Here is a 21,786-nt window from a genome sequence, read left to right as displayed (position 1 = left end):
AATATTGGGTATAAAAAAATTCTAAGAGGATTGGATTGTTTGGTTCTATTGTAGTGTGTACACTATAACGTCTATCAGTAATTATTATGGTTAGTTGGTGTTCCTTTCAGCACCGAGGCTATATGAGTCGTGGACCTGCAGCTTGACATGGAATCCAAACCGCTTGACATGAACCCATTCCCCAAACCGAAGGCACATTCGCTAACTATATAACTACTACAGAGCTCAGGCTCGAAGCTGAAAAAGAAGATTTAACTCAACTACAATTAAAAGAAAAAGTACACGAATACCATGTGAAAGTAGTCTTGTGTTAGTATAATCAGTCTCTGTGTTAGTATAATCGAACAAATAATAATAAAGATAACATTGCACGACTTGAGTACATTTGGAAAGTTTGATCCACTAGAAATTTTCGTTCCATTAGTTTTAAGAAGAAAATTAAAATATATGTTGTCCCGAGAATCCATTACAAGATCTTGTGATGTGTTAATTATACTTCAGTTACGCCCAGCAGACTCACATAATCGATGAGTTTTATTTAGAAAAGAAAAGAAAACAATCTGTTATTTTGTTTCGTGTGCTATAAACTATTTTCACGTATGTCAGACTGGTATTTAAATTACACTGATTTTCGCGGAGATATCTAGAATTAGATAAATTAAACTCTTAGTGTTCCATTTACTTATTTTAACTGACGTTTCTAAGGCAGCGAACTGCCATTATCATCAGAACTGCACTGATTTTGGGAATTGTTGTGCAATCGTTGCTTGTTGTATAATTTTAATTGTTACATTTTTTTTATTTTAAAATGCACTATTGTTTGGTTCTAAAACAATGCAGAAATTATGAAGGTACAATACAATCTTAAATATTGCACAACAGAGCATCTAAAAGAGGTGAATATCTGTAATCTGGAAAAGTTCAAAGGGTGTCGATAATGTGTAAAGTGTTCTACTGTGTGTAATTTAACTTTTGAACAGATCTTTAAACTCAAGTGTATAAATAACAAAACCGAAAGAAGGCAGTCTCACCTGTTAAGAAGTTAATCAATATATATCTCTTTTACTTTGAAAAAGTGTATAAGGTACTGTTTGGTACCCTAAATAAAGGAGATGGTTAATAATACAGTAGTAAAATAAATATTAAAACCAAAAGAGTTTGTTAAAAACTAAGTAAAAAAAAAAATTTTTTAAACCTGCGAAAATACAATCTCTTACTGAAAAAATCATAACATAATGATATGATTATTTCTTGCAACTACTGGTCAAACAAGTGATAAAAATTAAATTTTAACTATTACAAGAATAAATAGCATGTACATAAACAGAACAATCCTAAAGCAAATCACATAGTATAGATAACTTTATATACAAATCAATTTCCTCTTCTTCAAACATAAGAAAATCAGATAACATAAAGAAAGGTGTTTTAAAGAAGAAAAATCTCCTCTAGCTCCTTACCTGGCGATATGGTTCCTAATATAGAGGTGACATTACCTCTTTGCACTGCCATACTTATTCTCTGAATTAGAAAGGTGCTTGCTTTATCATCACCAGATAATTGAGTGATGCGTTTACCTACTTCCCTTATAAAGCTGAGGCCTTCTTTGCCCCAGGATCCACTGGATTCAATAGCAATGGGCACAGATTGGTACTTCTCTGTTAGGTTACTGCATTTTCTTCTTTTTTCTGTTTCCTTTCGACTGGCTACATTGCCCGCTTGGAATGAGGAGAAAGGAAGGTTGGAAGGGGCGAAAGTATCTGTGCATGTAAAATCCCAAATCAATGATTTGCCTCTCTTCCAAGGTATTAAGGTCATCCCATCTGGTCTTTTACCATCAGTTCTACTACATCCATTTGGCTCCCTTATTGCCGGTATACCTGCTGAAATGAGTGCTCTCATTATAATGTCATTGACATTCGAGTGTCGGGGATATCTACCTGTACTTTTTATGCAAGACAGTCAATGCAGTCCTTTTTTATCTACTGGATTCTTACATGACTGACATTTATGAGCAGGGCCCGGATCTTGTTGACCTAAAAATTTTTAAAAAGTGACCTATAAAATGACACTAAAATTCCTGTAAAATGACCCTAAAATCACAAGAAATTGGCCTTAAAATTACGCTTTCTCAAACTTTTATTTCATTAAACATTGACATTTTTTAATATCCATTGGATTTTCAATTAACATTTCTCACTCATATTCAAAAAGTTTTGTTTCAGTTAGTTGCAGCCCATTTATCACTTATGTCCATTGATCAGTCCATTGTACGGCATTGTAAGTATTGAAACCGTCAGTACACTCCCGAGTTGAAACTAGGAAGCACTCATAAACAATAAAATTTAGCAAGTTTAGACTACAGGAAAATAATAGATAAAAACACGTTTAAAGCCCTTGTACGCCTTCTAATGCATTTTTAGTTATTCACGTGATAACATTCATTGTGGTCAATAACCCAAAACTATCTGTTTGGCCACCTACCAACCCCCGCCTTTCGTTAACCAGCTACAGTTTAGTTTTCATTAGCTTGTTAAGAATGCAGTTTTTCCACTCCAATAGTCAGGAAGTAAGAAAAGAGATTATTCAAGTTCGTCTTTTCCACATCCGTAAACCGTGTTCATTTAAAGATTTGCTTATGTAGGAAAAAAGAATAAAAAGACCATAAGTGACCTAAAAGTTACCTTAAAATATTAAAAAATGACCTGAAATTTAAAAACAGCAAAAAGAGAACAAAAGTTGATCCTAAAAAACTGTATTCTTAGAACCTAGAGTTGATGGATAACGTTTTTACTTGAACTTGCCTTCTCCTATGCGGAACAGAAGAAAGTTGACTTGTCAACAAGATCCGGGCCCTGTTTATGAGGTTCACATATATTTGCTCTCAACCGTAACGCAACAGCTATTCGAAAACTCTCATTACTGAGATGAAGGCCTAGGGGGGACGAAGGTAAAGCTTTAAGCCAAGCTCCTTCTTCTATGGATGATGCAGCAATTATTCTAGCCTTGTCTTCTAGGCTGTCTGAAGACCGTAGCAAAAAGGAGAAGTGTGATTTAAAGATAGGTTCTTCCCATGTGGATTGCTTTGCTCTGGTACTAAATTCGGGTAATTCAGATCCAACTAGCAGTGACCAAGTGGAAGAGCAATCTTTTACTTCAGAATCCATGTGCAAGCTTATATCCTGTTGGAGAATTGATTCTATTAGACATCGGGAACCATAGAATGATGAATCTCTTTTACTATATTACAGTGTTAAAATAATGTAGAATTTGACTAAGTGTTGTATTTTTGTTGCATTCCATTGAATATGTAAATAAAATTATGAAACAGTGAAATCTTAAATATTTAAAATTATAAAATGAATCAATTAAAATTATACATACAAAGGAAAAGAAAAATATATACAATTTTTCAGCTAACAGTTGGAAATTAATTGATAACAATGAAAACTCAATATTGTTAAAACTTATAGAGAACAATGTCAATACTATTATCAAAGTGCTTTCAAAAACATTTACACTGTTGATAACTCTGCCTTTCAGATCTCCAAAGTCTTAGTACTTTCCTCTCCTAGTTCATATCTGCACTTGATCTGCTGCGCTTCCTGCTGAGAATTGGAAAACCAGAATTGGTTTTCATCAAGTTTATATTTCATATTTCAATGTATAACCAGCAAAAGTTACTATCATTTTCAGTTTAATTCAAATTTATAATATTAACCATTTCCTTAATTGTTATTTTTAAAATTATTTTGCTTTTTGTCTTTTTCTTCACATTTTCTATTGTAATAGTGTTCCAAACTTCACGTAATTTCAGATTTTCCTCTCCGTTTAAGGTGCTATCACCGAATATTATTTCAGTTGCTTCTATTACCGTATAAAACTTTTTCTCTGCCTTATGTGTCTGGTTATAACTGACACATTTTCAAATAAAATTTCGTGTTTTCTTCAAGTGCAACAAATAATATTTGATTATCATATATTGGCGGAATGCTCGTTCTTCGTATGGGAAGAATACATTTCATTTTGGACATAAAGGGCATCAAAACTATCACCAATCAACTTACGGACCCCGAAAACTATGAATTCGACACTAATATCGGTCATTTTCAATTATTTTTACATGCCATCATTCCCCCTTAGGAATACTAATGGAGTCTGAATTTGGATTTAAACGGCATTGGAAGTGTCACTGTTCGTCTCAGCGACCACGAAAACTATGGATTCGACACTTATATCGGACATTTTCGATCATTTTTATATATCCCCCTCCTCACGTTGCAAGGCTGAATTCAGATTTAAACGGCAGCGGAAGTATCACTGTTGATTTCAGCGATCCCGAAAACTACGGATTCGACACTAATATCGGTCATTTTCGATCATTTTTATATATTTCATCTCCTCCCTCCCCCCAAAGTTGCACCATCAAAGTAAAGTGATAATAACTATCTCAGGCCCGAACCTCATCTATGTTGAAAATTTGATTGAGATCGGTCGGATGGCTTGCGAGCTATTAAGTCACGTGTATAGTCACTTTCATTTTTATTTATATAGATAGATAGATTCAATATAAAATTATAACAATGTAACAATTAAAATTATTTCACAACTGACGATTACTCAACAATCTGGAATCAAACTTCAGAGTCATTATATTAAAGATGATTGTTTTACCACTGAGTCACCATGACCCCCTGTCGGAATTTGAGTGCAAACATTCTGAATAAAATAATTTCTTTCTATTTTTTTCTATTAATTTCAATAACTGTATTAGAAGGAAAACTCACGTAAATAATGTCAGTTTAATTTGGTCGGGAATTTTTAATATAAGATATGTATATTTTTTTAAAGATGTATAATTTTTCTGTATATATTTATAAGCATTCCCATAAGCGAAAGGCACGAGTTTTTCGCAATGCACGATAAAACAAAATGCGCCAGAATTAAGTAATTTTCCGTTTCTTGGTGTTTTTTGGTATTCTGTGTGTATTTTGTTTGGTTTCCGATACGCGATAAAACGCGAAATTTTAAAAATACGTTTTCATTAATTTAAAAACGCCAGTTTTCCGCTGACGGAACTGTAGTGCGTGGCATAAACGGTGCATTTTAGGTGATTCTGACACGGCTACAGAGAACATGTTGCGCCTTAGCCATCACAATCGCAGCTGGATGGGGAGAAGCCGTTTCAATTAGCTAGCCAGTGGCGTGAACTGGTGATAAGTGACAAACGTACAACAATGAAGGAAGAAAATGTGGAAACATGTAACATGCTTATGTTTAATGCTTAAATGTAACTTGTGCCTATATGTTTTCAGAAGACAGCAAAACTTTCCTATTCATAATAACTTTAGTTATTGCTTTCCCTTCAGCTTGATTAAAAAAATATAATTTTCTATAAGTGAAACTTACAATGTCAAGTGAAATATTCTATGTATTTTGTTTTTAGGTAATTAATGGTTTATTTCTGTAGTGATCTATGAATAAAAGCAACAATTGTAAAAGCGTCAGGGACATCTTTTGCACAAGAGATACAAAATGCAAAACTTCATTTGGATAATGCGACAAAACGCGAAATATAAAAAAACGAAAGGGGAAATTTTCAAATTCTTAGTGCGAAAAACTCGTGCCCCTAACTATAGTATAATATGAGCAATAGTTAAATTCTATAGGTATATGAAGAAAAAAAGAATGTCCGAAGATTATATATACATATATATATATATATATATATATATATATATATATATATATATATATATATATATATATATATACGTACCAAATGATAGATCTCATTGACCTGAGCAAAATTACCTGTTTAATGGTCAATCTTCATGCGTGCTTGAGAAAATTAACGAAAATAGCCTCACTAATACCTCACCTGTTAGGGTGAAACTGATACTAAAATACACCCATAAAGTATTTATAACAGTAGCAAGATGACAGTATACACTATGATTAATGAGGCATAGTAACCTAACTTTTACACTTTAATTTTTTTTTAAATATCTTTCAAATTGCGTTTTCAAACTTGTAGTAATTTATTGTAATAATACACTCACACTCAAACCGTATCTTCTTGGTAAAATTTGATACCACAACATTTTCAGAAAATTCTAAAATTTAATTAGTTGTTCAGAAATAATGTTATATAGATCTTATCTTTTGTTTCTGTCGTTTCAGAATCAGCGAATGGTAAGGAAGAAACGAAACAGAGAAAAATAAAACGTGTCTCTCAGCATAAATGATTGGAAAGGAAAAATGGTTAATAATTACTGCATGGAATTGTTGCCTGTTGGATTATATTGTTATATGGTTGTGAATACTAGAAGCAGCACATTAAATGACTGCGATTTTATTATATGAAACTTCCCTTAATTTAAACGATTTGAATAAATAAAAGAAATAAAAATATATAAATATATTGCATACATATAAAGGAGGAATATTTTGACAATGTACGTTCCCGAAACGATAACCATCACGCTGCTAATGGCAGATTTTTCATTGTTTTTGTAATTGAGTCCATACCAAAGAGTTAAAAAGATTGGTTGCTTACCTGCATTTTTTTTCAGTAAGTTATACTGAAAAATATTATTATTACTGTTACCATAATTATTATATTTACGTATTGCATTTGATACTCCTGTTTGAAAGACGAAAACTACCTGTAAATATATATATACATATTTTTTGTCCATGTCATTGAATTTCTGTGATAGCCATTCCTGTTTATATATGATGACTTGCTTGACGTCTAGTCAAATGCGTTATCTTATTGTAATCGTGCATTTCTCCTTATTTCAAAGGAACTTTTATATACATATATTCAATGTATTAGTATACTGCCAGTGCAAGTATTTTTTTTTTTTTTTTTTAATTAATAAAATATGCAATAAACTCAAATTATGCACGAATGTAAAATGTCCGTCCAGAGACAGGAAAAATAAATATGTTGATTTTTTAAATTAAAGTAGGTGTTTTAATGATAAAACTGGCTTCACTTGCTTCCTTATTGTTTATCCCTATTAAATTCGTAGCCGATTTACTCTTTAGCATGTACGTATGTACCAGGTCATTTTGATCGTAAAAACATATTGTAACGTAACGCTTGAAGTATTTAATTAAACTTCGTAAATAACATGTTTCCAGTTTTCACTAAAGAGCTTATACAGAGTGATTTTTTTTTTAAACTCACGGATTTCATTTCGGTCTAGAATTTCTAACTCAAGTCCAATTTTCATGCGGTTTATATCAAATGATCAAGGAAGGATGGGAGATTTATGAAACTATGTTTACTGGTTTAAATTCATTCTGGGTAATATCAGGCACTTCTCAAGAGAAGCAGCAAATATTTGCCAGTGTATCTTACAATGGAAATAAGGTGTGGTGCGATATGGAGAATTGAGTTTTCTTCGTAAGATTGCAACCTCGCCAAGGTCAATAAGAAACAGAAAACTTGGTCGTTGTATTGGGAATTGTGCTGTACAGTTCTGTGCTACTATGTGAGTATGATCAGGGTACCATGAAAATAGCAGCTCATTCTTTGAAGCAACGTGAGTTTATTTTTATAAGCTTTTGGAGAACGGAATCTGTTGTTGTTACGCAAAAGGCTTTTAGAAACAAATTTGCTTCACGCTTTGCCCCAGACAGGATCATAATAATGGTTGCTAGTGAATAAATTGGAATAAACAGGATCGCTTCTGAGTGAGACAGGTAGGCATCGGACACCCAGGCAGGTGTTGTGGAAGATGTCAGTTATTGACTTCTTACGTCGCCCAAGGAATCTCTCCGTTGTTTATCGCAAGAAACCAGCTATAGCTATTTAACATGTAATTTATGGGTGTTACCACGAAAATTTAATTTGTATTCTCACTGTTCGTTTCAAAAATTCAAAACCTCATTTCAATTCTAAGGTACACTGATGAATATTTGCTATTTTTCTTGAGGCGTGGCTGATATTACGCAGGATGAATTTAAACAAGTAAACGTAGTCTCATAAATCTCCCATCCTTCCTTGATCACTTACCACAAACTGCATGAAAATCGGACTACAGTTACAAATTCTAGATCCAAATGAAATCTGTGTTTTTAAAAAATCACCCTGTATACTCACATTAGTTGTTTGTTGAAATTTAGTGTCTCTTGTCAGCACTGAGGCTATTCGAGACATGGGCCTAATTCGAATTACTGTAGTGCTTTCAAATTTTTGTGTTTCCTCATCGGAAACCGAACTCGGAACTCCTGTACACCAAATACCCGCACTAGCCACTAGACCAGCGAGAAGAGCTATTGTTCACACGTAATATCGAAACACACAAATACTCACTGTCATTTTTTTTTTTTTAAACGCATATGATGTGAATACACTTCCACTCAATGTAACCACATTATTATCTAGCAAACATAAAAATTATTTTTAATATTAATAATTAAAATATTGCAGTCATGTCCAATGTCATCATGTCCATTTCTGATACACGTGGCGATGAATGTGTTAAAAAAAAGTACTTCATTTATTGAACAGCTTGTTACAGTTGCCATGGAACGTTCATTTGAAATTTCAGTCTGCCATAGAATGTATATTGTAGATGTTCAGGGGTTTAAGATTACCCCGAAAGAATTTGTGATGGTAAGTTTTGTCTTACTGCATATAGTGATACATCAAATATGCATTGTTTTAGAAAATTTACCATGTGAATTTAGCGATTTACCAGTAATTTGTCATAAACAAGTTGATTTGCTTACAAAACATTTCCATCGTTTACCGTGAAATACTAAGACTGAAAATTTCGAATCACATATTCGTAATATGGTATATGATTTGTGTGCATCTGGTGTTTATATTTAAAGGTTCCGAAAAATCAATTTGAATTAAGAAAATTTTTAGCAAATGATGTGGATCTGAAAACAAAATGTCCATCATTAGCGGAATTACAAAGTAATGGTTGTAATGAAACTTGTTCATTTCATAATTATATAGAAACAAAGTCGACGTGTGCATATCGAAATGCACATCAACTGACTGATTGGTAGAAACATAAGAGATCCACAGGCCTTACTAACGACATCAAGTTCGGTGTTTTTTTTAATGTAATAAACTTCTTTCGATATGGGTTTCATTTAAGAAACAAAGTACATTGGGCGTATAAAGAATATTTATTAAAAAGTGTTAGCAACAAAACAATGAAATGGTTAGAAAAGAAAGATAGTAAACTACAGACAAACTTATCACTGACTACTAATTTCATACAATATATGCCAGACAATTTTCAAATGAATAACCACATATGATGTGCTACAGAAATAAATAATAGAAAATATGCACATGTTACATAGTTATCTCCGACTTGCACAGTTTTCACAAAATATACTTTAAAATCAATTGTAAGAACTAGTTAATTAATTTTGGCACACATTACGCCAAAGAATTGTAGGTATGTTTATTTTCATCGATATAGATCGCGACCCAATGACTACCAGGAGAATCAGACCGGTCCAAATTAATAATCAATTCCAGAATGTTGCGATGGAACAGGTAAGTCCCACTCAAATTTGCTCCAGTAATACCAGGTTATTTAGAAGCTTTAGCCTAACAATGAAATAACATGAATCAATGAGATACAATAAATTTTTCTTCTTTAAAATTAATACATTTTGTTCATCGATTTTCCAATTCATTTACCCTGTGTCTTTAGTGATTTTAAATAAGACCTGTAAATAACTTACTTACAGTGCTATAACTTTCTTCAAAACACCTACGACGTAGGACTTTTTATTTTTAGCAGATAAAAGTCAAAGAAAACAAATGTTGTAAATATAATGAATACTTCCTCATAGTGTAACTCCTTCAATTTGATGACCATTACGAGAATAACTTTTGAACTGGCTTATTGTGTATGAAAAATGATTTTTCTTTTCGATAAACGAAATTTTTTCTGCAGAAGTTTCGCATTTAATTGCTCCAAAAGGTTTGCGTAATACTCTTCTCTTATTGTTTTACTGGTTTGAAGATAATTAATTAACAAAATGTCTTTTGTATTACAAAAAATCGATGCAGTAACCTTTGACTACTTTGGCTGCTTTGGAGCTGAACAACCGTCTACTGTGAGAACTCAGGATCATAGTGGTAAACACAAGTTTCATCCATAGTTATAAATGACGCACAAAGTCATTTCCAGTATTTTAAACGATTAAAATGTTCGGAGAGTTTCATTCGAATGAGTTTTTGATCCAATTTAACGCATGTAGCACCCATCTTCTCAGTAACTTGTTCATATGTGATTCATTAGTTACGATCTCATGTACTGATTCAATCGATAGTCCTCTGGCCTCACCTAAATCAACCACAGTTAGTCCGCGGTCTTCCAAAACCAAATCGTGGATATAATCCACCATCTCTGGAACGGCCGTTCGTGGACGTCCTAAATGTGGATTATTAATAATATCAGTACAGTTCGCAGCTTAGAAAATGCTACAAAAAGTTTAAGTCCAAATTACTAACAAACTCTTGCGCTCTGTGCTTACGCATTCAGAAACACACTTCTCGAGCGACTAACTAATTCTGGTATTCAATCCAACTCCTACTACTACCTCTCTCGTCTAAAGCAGTCTGTGTGCATAATATACTCTTTCCATTCAGACGGAAAAACAGGAACCATGTTTACAAGCTTTGTAGCTCTAAAGCCATCTCTTATTCGTTTCTTCTCAAATGCCCTTTTCGAGCCTTAATAAAAAAAAAGTGTCACAAAATGTTTCCATAGCTTCATAAACGCCTTGATTTGCGTTCTTTCCCTTCTTCAAAGACTATATATTACATCAAGCTAGGAAGCTGCTCCTTGAGAAATTTATGGAAACTGTCTTATCACGTCAGTAGGTTTTGTGCTTTCCAAAGTGTGTAATGCGGGCGCAAAGCTGTAAAAATTACTGACAGAAATGAGTGTTATTCAAGGATTAGTTTCATTTTGTTTCCCAGTAAGTGCAAGCAAATGTTCCAGGGGCGTAATTTAGACAGGATAGGAGGGTGTAATTCCCCCTCCATTGAGTGTGATAAACACATTGTTTGATCAAATGTATAGTAAAATACTGATATAGAAATTTATACTATTATGTCAGTGGAGAATCTCTCCCCCCCCCCCCAAAAAAAAATCTACAAATCGCTGCTTTTAGTAACAAGCCTACAGAGTTATGATAGCATATTACTATAGTGTTTACATCTGGTTTCAAGAGTCGAATGTTTGAACCCAAACCATGTGCATTCATAATGGACGACATTGAGAGAGAGAGAGATTCAGATATGGAGACAGAGAGGAATGATTACATATGCAAGTTTAGAATTGGAGAAAAATGATCTGACACACGGGCGGAGTTAGGAATTGTCTCCTGGGGGCAGACCTTTTGTCTGCTGAGGGCATGGTAAATACAAATGAGAATTGAAGGTTCTTATAGGTGGCAATTTTATTTTTTTGTCAAAAAGTTTGGGAACACTGCTCCCCATAGCTCCGCCTATGGTCTGACAGCACCCATATTATGACGAAATATGTGATTTTGTGAAACAAGAAGGAAATTATAGAGATGTTCTTGGGATATCAGCCAGGTGAAGTCCGACGATAGAGCCGACGTTTCAGAAACTGACATCGTTCTCGTCTTCAGGGCGCTTATACTGAGACCAGTTCGTGTGTATTATATATAGGAGAGGTAAGTGGTGGGGTTAAGAATCCGTGTCTCCGATTGGACGGTTTATAGCTTGACGCTGATTGGTCGTATTCATTCTGATATCTTTCTTTATAATATTCGCCACCAGGAAATCTTCAATTCTTAGAAGAAGGAAAGTTTCCGAACTGGGAGGATCACATCAGGTAGGTTTGGAATTAAGGTAAACTCTGTTTAGAGCATCAGATGATTGCGAAGGGAAAGAATGATCTTAAGATATGAGGAATTAAGAACTTTAAAGAATCTTCAGCTCACAAGACGGGCTTCGAACCACGAACCTCTTAGCTATCGAACCATGATATTATTCATTCAGCCATGGAGAACTCTACACAGTCATTCATATACTTTTTCTTAACTACATTGAGAAAATAATAGTATGGAATATTCCAAAAGTTGACTCGGTGTGTGCGCCGTTGACCTCTTGTAGCTTAGTTACAGAGAACTTAATGAACTTCCCTTTGTTCAGGAATACTTCTTAAGGCAGTAAAAATTTGTTACTACTGTGTTAATTGAGTTATATTTGATAGAACCGTCTGATAAAGTAGTGCCAAATACTCACATAAATCCCCTTTTAGGAAGTTCTAGTAGAAAATGAAACAAATCGTCGCAAACATGTTAGACTTCCGAAAAGAAAAGTGTCGTTCACACACACACACACAAAAAAAAAAAAAAAAACGTGGAAATGAGCATGAGTATGTCACTTGGATTCGAACCTATAACTTAAAAATAGCGCGTTTAATCATTATGTATTAGATGAATGGTTAGTGCAAGGGACTCCTATGTGGATGGTCCTAGGTTCGAATCCCGACCGTTCTTATTGATTTTTTTTCTTTTAGCTTCGCTCATAGTATGCATTTCAGAAGCTCAATTTTGAATTAAATGTAGTCACAGTTAGTTTAAGCCGAAATTATTTGTAAATATGAGATTTGTTATTATATGCTCTTCTTTAACTTGAGATGTTTTGATTTTGCTATTAAATCTTAAAAACTTAATTTAACTCTCCTACGTCATATCATGATAAAGTTCTGCACAACGGCGACAGTCGGGTGGTAATACAATATTCCATTGCGACTGTAATATATTTATGTACCTTTAGAAATTTTTAACTCAGAAAAAACGTATAGTGGACTGTATTATGCAACATGGTCTCTTGGAGAAATTTCAAACGAATTTAGTATAGGTATAACTTACTATCTGAAAAATATACTGGGGGGGGGGGAGGTTAAACACTGAAACATTCCGAAGACGGGAAGATGTGACATGTAAAGTAATAGAATACGAAAGATGTTGGTGTGGAATTCATAGTTTTCGGGATCGCAAAGATGAATAGCGACACTGCCGTTGCTACTTAAGTCCAAGTTAAACCTTGGTTGGCATGGAGATCAGAGTGATAGGTGACAGACAAACGAATCGAAAACATCCCATATTTGTGTCGAATGCAGTTTTCGGGGTCACTGACATAAGCGGTAATATTCCAGATGTGGTATATGTCAAAGGTCGGCCCGACTGCCATGTGAGGTCAGAGGGGAGAAGCAGTGAAGGTTTCAGAACAATTCGTTTGGAGTGACTGAAATGTGGTAATGCACAAATACTGGTAGGCCCTATCACATCGGGAATTATCAGAAATATGACTTCTGGGGGAACTGTCGTTGCTCCAGGGAGGCATTACCGCCTGATCACTCCTTAAAATCGTCACTGCTTTGCAAGGGGCGTAGGCAAGAATTTATTTCAGGAATCGAAAGCTTTTAAAGGGTTTCAAATTCAATATGAGGACATACTGTACTAAATGTCTAATATCATCTCTAAAGTTAGGTAAAATTTACTGAAAAGTAGTGATTTCGGGAGTGGAGCTAAGGCCTACATCCTGTGTATGTTCCTTCTGCTCTGAATTGTCATAAGCTGCTCTTCAAATGTATAATACATAAAATGTAAATAATGAATGTATAACATAGAATAAAATATAAATAGAAAATATGTGTAATTACAACTGAGAAGTAGAAAATAATTAAAAAATAAAATTGAAGGATATTTTCTTAAAAAATCATACTTAAAAAGAAAAATGTAGTGTTAAAACCATTTTCCGTTTATGCATGGCTGAAAAAAAAAAAAACGAGGAGCACTCATCTCTAGTGTCACTATTAATCTCTTCGAACCTAGATATGAATAACTGAATAGTATATGAATGACTGCATAGAGTTCTTCGCAGTGTGCGAATTGAAAAATTTTCCCAGGGGGGGATGAATTTCACCCATATGCGCACCCAGTCCTCCCCCATATATATATATATATATATATATATATATATATATATATATATATATATATATATATATATATATATATACTAACAAGTACAAAACAGTTAAGATGTGAGATCTTTCATAAATTTTCACTCAAGTAATATTTAGGTTAGCTACGCAAAGTAAGAATTGTTCCCTTTTTCTATCTTATCTTTATGTCCATTTAAAAATACTCCAGAGGGGGGAAAGTTATCCCTGCCAGGGATAAAATTTTTCTTCTCCAGGGTGGGAAAGATTTTTGTCAGGGGGGGAAATCCCTGGCATCCCCCCCGCCAATTCGCACCCTGGTTCTTCGTTTCTGAATGGATAAAGTCATGGTTCAATAGGTAAGAGGTTCCTGGTCCGGAAGCTGAAGATTTTTAAATTATTAATCCATCAGATCTTAAGATCTAAACAGAGTTCTTTACCTTAATTCGACAACTGCCTAATGCGATCCTGGTAGTTCGGAAACTTTCCTTCTTCTGTTTCACAAAATCACAAATTTCGTCATAATATGGATGCTCTCCGATCATTTTTTCTCCAATTCCAAACTTGCACATGTAAATCATCTATCTCTGTCTCCATATTTGAATCTCTCTCTCTCTCTCCCTCAATGTTATCCACTATGCCTTGGGTCTCGAGCAATATGCTGGCGTAACTCTATAGATTTGTTGTTAAAAGCAACGTCATTGTGGATTTTATACGGGAGGGGGGAGGATTCTCCGCCGACATAAGATTTACTTTTTATATGAGCGTTTTAACCTTCTCCGTGTCAAATTTACGTTTTCTTTTTATCTCATTGCAGGAAAATGTATAGTATACTGTACATAGTTTTCAACTATTTTTTTTAAACAATGAAAACCATCCATCATTCAAATGCATTTGTGGTCATTGAATTGCAGTGTTTGGTGTTGGAAAATTGTACACAGACAGTGTTGCTACTTGCTGGCAGTGTTGCCACAGTCTTAGCTATGGAGCGGGCTGAAAAATAGTACCAAATTGGAACAAAAAGGGCTGAATTCATTATTTTATACCAGTGTAATACATGGCTCTATAACACGAAACTAAAAGAGGTGAAATTCTAGAACACTTTTCCCCCCTCTTCCAAGAGTACAAATCAAGAAACTACTCTTTTTAAAAATTACTTTTCAAACACATCCAAAAAGTAGGGCCTCGAAAAACCATGTAAGTAAATGAAACTTTTCTACATGTAGGAAATATAAAAGAGGCCACAAATTAAAAGGGAAAACGCAGTGGCGGATCTACGTAGGTAGAAGGTAAAACGGGGGCCAGGCAGAACCCAGGCTATGATAAGTAGTTATATCATGAGCTTACTATAATTTTTCATAAATATATGTAATAGCTTAAATTATTTTTGTCACCTAAAAAAGTAGGGGGCTAGGCCCCCGGCTAGATCCGCCACTGGGAAAACGGTTATCATCTTCAGTATGTATTGTAAGAAAATCAAACGCGCCTTTATTTCAAAGTGAAATAAACCAAAACGGCATTCTGGCAATATATGAATATATATAAAACGAGGAACAAATCAATCATCTCCGAGTTCGTGTGTAAACAGTACGTTAATATAAAATAATAAAGTATAATTATCCATCTTATTCTCGCTTATTTGAAGACCGAAGGAGGATAATAGACTGTAAGGAGAATATAAGGTAAGTAAACTGACATTTGTAGAAATGTAAAACCGGTCCAAGTCCTAGAACCTTCCCTGAAAGACATCACAACACATTATTAATAATTTTAAGTCACAATGGTATGAGTAACGTGAGATGTAGGAAAAGTTTTACTGACACTTTTGAAAATGTGACAAGTTGACAAGTATATGTTAAATGGTGCTGAATCGAGTAGAATTGTACTACCTTTTTCACAAAAAGGGCTGAAAATGCCAGCGTGGTACCAACGGGCCGATTAATGACAAAAAGGGCTGAATTTGGTACAATTGTACCAAGTGTGGCAATACTGCTTGCTGGTCAATCATTGAACTACTAAGGTGGCACTGCTTTCCTTGTGTTTTAAAACTGTTTCTACTGAGTAAACAGGGATAATAAACATAAATAATTGCTCGTTTGTGTATTGCAGAAGACTAATTTTTAATGTTATATGCCAAATCAGTGTTTCTTCCAGACCTGTTTTTTTTGGGGGGGCACTGTGCCCCGGGTCTCTGAGAGTGCTCCCCTCCCGGAGCTGACCAAAATAATAGTTTATAATATAATAATAAATAGAATATTGTCAGCAGTGCCCCCCGGAATACTAAGTGTGCCCCCGGAACATTATTCCTGAAAGAAACACTGTGCCAAATAATACTCATATTATTTTTATTTGCGTTAAAACGTATTTGACGAAAGCCATGTATAGCGTACTGAATATTTCACCATAGTCCCGTGGAGAAAGTCTATTCTGTGCAGTGGATTCTGGTTGCAACCAGGGGCGATCGCCCCCGCCCCCAGAAGAGGAAAATTTCTTATTATATATATATATATATATATATATATATAATCCATCCCAAAGTTTGGAGCCTTTAAAAGTAGCAGTATAACAACCCAGCGCCCCCCCCCCAAAAGTCGATCCTGGATCCGCCCCTGGTTGCAACGTAGGTAAAAATTTAAAAAAATAAATCTTTCAGTTTTACATCCCATAATTATGCCGGCTAGGTTAAAGGAGACGATGATGATGAGAAATGGAGGGAATGGTCGAATGTAAATGGGAGGAAACGGGTGAACCGCGAGAAAATCCAGGCACACGGTGTTTGTCCACCACAAAGTTCACTGACGAAGTGTAAAAGTGAACAAAGTAGACTATCTTCCTACTCATGGTGGTCGGGATCAACCAACCCGTTGCAAATATCAGACATACGGAAAATTCAGGTCTCACTTTCTTTGTCAAAAATACCAAGTACATTTGTGTCTAAACCAAAAAAGAAATTGTTTCTATGAATTCCACAAAAAGTGATTTCTTATGTTGCGTAACCACAAAAGAGATCTTTTATAATAAACTTTTTCATACTCGAAAATTTAGTACAGTGTACTGAAATTGATCATTTTATGTGTACTATATACAAATGCTACAGGAAAAATGTGCATTATAGTGTACTGTACATTTTGAAAAATATGTGTAGATGTATATATTTTTAAATTTTTCGTTATAAAGTGCCTTAAGGGTCCAAAATAAATGTTGTTGACCAATAATTATAATTTTATCTCAACTAAATCAATAAGTCCCTAAAGCATATCTAAGTTCGATGTACAATATACTGTACAAATCCACTGGGAAGGTTAAAGTATTTTTCATCAAACAATATGTGTTTATCAAACTCACGGGAGAGGGAAAATGACACCCTCTTGTCCTATCCCAAATGATGTCACTGGAACATTTGCTTGCAATCACTGGGAAAAAATTAATCATTGAATAACACTCATTTCTGTCAGTAGTTTTTAGAGCTTTGCGCCCGCATTACGACTTTGGAAAGCACAAAACCTCCTGCCATGATTGACAATTTTCATAAATTTTACAAGAAGCATCTTCCTAGCTTGATGTGATGTGCAATCTTTGAAGAAGGGAAAGAATATACCGGTAAATAAAGGCGTTTATGAAGTTATGGGAACATTTTGTGACATTTTTTTTAAATTCAGGCTCTAAAAACACGTTTCAGAAAAAAAGAATTAAAGAGACAGTTTTAAAGCTATAAAGCTTGTAAACATGGTTTATTATTTTTTCGTCTGAATAGAGAGTATATTACACCAACAACAGCCTTAGACAAGGAGAGGTGAGAAGAAGGAGAGCAGATTGGATTGAATACCAGGAGTTTTCCCACTGTTCAATCGTCCAATCTTTACGCTCCTTACACCAAGCGAGGCGTCGTTTGGCATTTACCTGCGTGATGTGTGGCTTATGAGCAGCCGTTCGACCATGAAATCCAAGTTTTCTCACCTCATGCCTAACTGTCATAGTACTTGGAGTGAATCCTGGCGCAGTTTGGAATTCCTGTGTGATGGTCTGGATAGATGTCTGCCTATTACACTTTACGACCCTCTTCAACTGTCGGCGGTCTCTGTCAGTCAACAGACGAGGTAATCCTGTACGATTTTGTGCTATACGTGTCCCTTCACGTTTCCACTTCACTATCACATCAGACACAGTGGACCTAGGAATGTTTAGGAGTGTGGAAATCTGGCCTACAGACTTCTGACACAAATGACACCCAATCACCTGACACATTCGAAGTCCGTAAGTTCCGCGGAGCGCCCCATTCTGGTTTCTCACGATGTCTAATGACTGAATTCGCTGATAATGAGTACCTGGCAGTAGGTGGCAGCACAACGCACCTAATATGAAAAACGTATGTTTTGGGGGGTGTCCGGATACTTTTGATTACATAACACACACACACACACACACACACACACACATATATATATATATATATATATATATATATATATATATATATATATATATATATATATAATTAAATCATAAACCTATGCGTATATATTATTTTAGAACATTTGTGTGCGTGTCTGTAGTGCCATTTACGTTTAGCCGTCATAATGGAGAAACAACGAACTATATTGTCATTTTATGCTAGCAGTACGAAACAACAGGAACAGAGACCGTCAAATACAACAGCAAATGAAGGTAGTTTATCGGGTAAGGTAAAACTTTTTGATGAAGTGAATACCGATATAAAAGTCCCATCAGCAGAAAAACGTGCTAAATGTGATGCTAATAGTATCGTTTTAACAGAGTCGGGAAACGAGAGTAGTGCAAATGTAGATGGTTGTGTTGAATTATCTCGTTTTAATAACTCTAAGAAGAGCAGACCGTGGTTGGCAATAAACAAAATGAAATTAGTTATTTGTTCCGTGTGAAGTGAAATTCGATCTCTTAAAGTAGATAGTATGGAACGCGTACGTATCGACTATTCGTTTATAGACGGTGTTTCTGCAACTAATCCCAAGAAACTTAATGACAAAATTGGTGATCATGGAAGATGTAAGTCCCACCTCAAGTGCATGGACATAATGGATAACGGAAGAAACAGAACATTGAGGAATCCACACAAAAAAGCACGAGTCTATGGCAACTCCAAAATGAAGGGAAAAATTTAGAACAACAGCAACACTCATGTGTACTGCATACATGATTGCTAAAGAAAATTTGTCTTTCTTGACACATTCTTCTTTAGTTGAATTGAGATCATGCGTGCAAAAACATGATAATGTTTATTGCTGAGGAGATGAAAAAAAGTCTTGCTAAGTTTATTGTGGAGTCAGGAGAAAATTTTAGTATTTTAATTGATGAGAGCACGTCAACATCTAATAAATTTCATATGATAATTTATTTTCGTGTAGTTTTTGAAGGTGTTGCGTGTAATATTTTTTTTTTTTTGAAATTGTCGAACTTGACAACACTACAGCATAAGCTATATTAGGAAGCTTGTTAGAGACTTTATCTAACCATGGCATAACGGAAAACGTTCTGAAGAATCACCTTGTTGGCTTGGCAACAGACGGCGCGGCAGTGATGCATGGTTGTTACAATAAGATTACGTAAACTCTTGAACAACGACTTAATTATGGTTCACTGTATGAATCGTAAACTTGAGCTTACAGTTCAAGATGAGATTAAATTTGCCTCTGATGTGTATTACATGCAAGCATTTATGGATGTTTCATATTCAGTGTTTTCTCATAGCCCAAGAAACCAGAAACTACTTAAACAATTATCAGACGAACTATTAATAAATATTCTGAAATTAGATAGTGTGTTCGGAGTACGTTGGATTGCATATTCATTCAACTGTGCTGTCACTGAGGGAAAGTTACATTGGATTGTGTAGTCTTTTGACTAGATGTAGTAAAGATACATCCCGTCCGGTACGTGAGAGATCGAAATTCGAGGGTTTAGCAAAACAGTTGGGGCGGTATTCAGAGAGAATTCGTAAATCGAGTGTTAGTCTCAGTCTAGTTACTAGCATACTAACTCTTTACTAAGGCAGGTGCACTTTTTGGTATTCAGAGTCTACTTTGAATACAACTAAAAAGTTGATTTGGGTATGACTAACTTATATAACCCCAATGCATCGGGTGGAAAATAAATGTGGCAACTACGGAAAAGTAGGTCAGCGCATGCGTAGTCTGTAAAAATGAAAATACATGAAATACGAAATGTTGTGTCGCACGCCTAATACGTGGATATAAGATTAGCCTCTGCTTTAGATTAATTAATCACATGTGATTAACTTCGTCAAATACTACGTCCTAATCAGAGACTCCGAATACAATTTTGATAACCATACTTTAGTCAAATCCGTAGTATGGCTTTAATCAAACTTCAAAACGACTCTGCATAAGGCTCTTGGTTATTAATCAGGGAATTTATATTACTCTGTGATGTTCTTGAAATTTTGAAGAGTCTTTCGCTCTATTTGCAGAACAGAAGTGCATCTGCAGTTGAAGCCAAACGGGAAATCGATTTGGTATATCAATCAATTTGCGCGTTAAAAACTGTTGATCCCCCGAGATCAAGAAATGCTCTTAATGCATTATAGCAAAGAAACACATTCAAAGGAGTGTCCATCACTAAGCCTACTGCTAGTGATAGAACAAAATTTAACACTTTCCGATTGAGATTTCTTCAATCCCTTTTAGACAACATACACTCCCGTTTTCCAAATAAATAGTTTCGTTGATGCTCCAGTGTTAAACCCTACTTCTTGGCCTGTTGATCAAAATGAACTACTATTCTTCGGAGACAATGCCATCACTCGGTTATCCCAATTGTTGAAACAGTCAGTGAATGGTGTTTCCTTCGTAGTGAAAGAATTTCGTTTGTACAAGAACAATCCTTCTTATATGCCTCCAGCTCTTCAGAAACTTTAAAAAGCTGTGGAAGTAATACCGATATCAACTGCAGAATGTGAACGTGGGCTTAGTGCTATGAATCAAACATGGAATGATCTGAGAAATCGTATGTAGCTTGTAACACTTAGCAAGCTCCTTTTTGTATCTATAAATGGTCCACCTTTGCGTTTGTTTAATGCCGAAAAATATGCAACAATGTGGATAAAATTGAAGCGTCACAGCGCTACAGACAATCCTAGCGGGAAAGCAAGAAATGTCGAAGAATGTGCACATGCATCTCGCCTTTTCAACTAAAACGTAACCAATGTTTTATGTACGTACTTTTTGTATTACTTTGTATTACTTTTAGTTGAATTACTTTTTGTATTACTTTTTGTAAGTTTGTTGTATGTACATACTTTGTGTATTACTCTATTTTTACTACATTTTCTGTTATTGTTTTGTTACTTTTGATAATTGAATGTTTTGCTTAGCTAGATTTTGAATTTGAACATTAAATATTACTCTGATTAGAGGAGGATCCAGAAAATTTTTTTGGTCATATCACAATTTTGAAGCCCCACTGCTCTTAATGTGTATGCAAATGCATTACACATTGTGATCCACATATCAGGCACGTAGCCAAAGGGTGGAGATCAGAAATGAAAAGATTAAGGAAGGATGGAATAAGAAGAAACGAGAAAAAGAAAAATCAGCGTTAAAAATAGAAAAGTGTTTGGTTACTCTTTCCTATGAGGAGCTTTGGGTGGAGGAAAAGGTGGGGAGTAAAGTTGAAAATGGATATTATTATAATTGGAGCATTCTGAATTCCATCTAGCTCCATACTAATCCTATGGACTACAAATGACGACCGATAAACCGGTTTAATAAGATAAACTCTCACGTAGAAATGCCCACAATCACAAATAGTATGG

General features: G+C 34.8%; 1 protein-coding gene across 2 annotated transcripts in view; it reads left to right on the top strand.

Annotated features, from left to right (window-relative positions):
* The window catches only part of LOC145694550 (uncharacterized), a 78,680-nt gene extending 71,707 nt beyond the window's left edge, over nt 1-6,973 (top strand). For both annotated transcript variants that reach the window (XM_081770901.1, XM_081770893.1), the window contains one exon: nt 6,184-6,973. In XM_081770901.1, coding sequence (XP_081627027.1) covers nt 6,184-6,225 — 42 coding nt within the window. In that variant the 3' untranslated portion in view covers nt 6,226-6,973. The remainder of the gene's footprint in view (nt 1-6,183) is intronic.
* The last annotated feature ends 14,813 nt before the right edge of the window (nt 6,974-21,786 follow it).

This window comes from Thermobia domestica, chromosome 1 (assembly GCF_964235325.1).
Source record: "Thermobia domestica chromosome 1, izTheDome1.hap1.1, whole genome shotgun sequence".
NCBI lineage: Eukaryota > Metazoa > Arthropoda > Insecta > Zygentoma > Lepismatidae > Thermobia > Thermobia domestica.
Note: the sequence above shows the minus strand (reverse complement) of the source record. Positions and strands in the feature narration are given on the sequence as shown.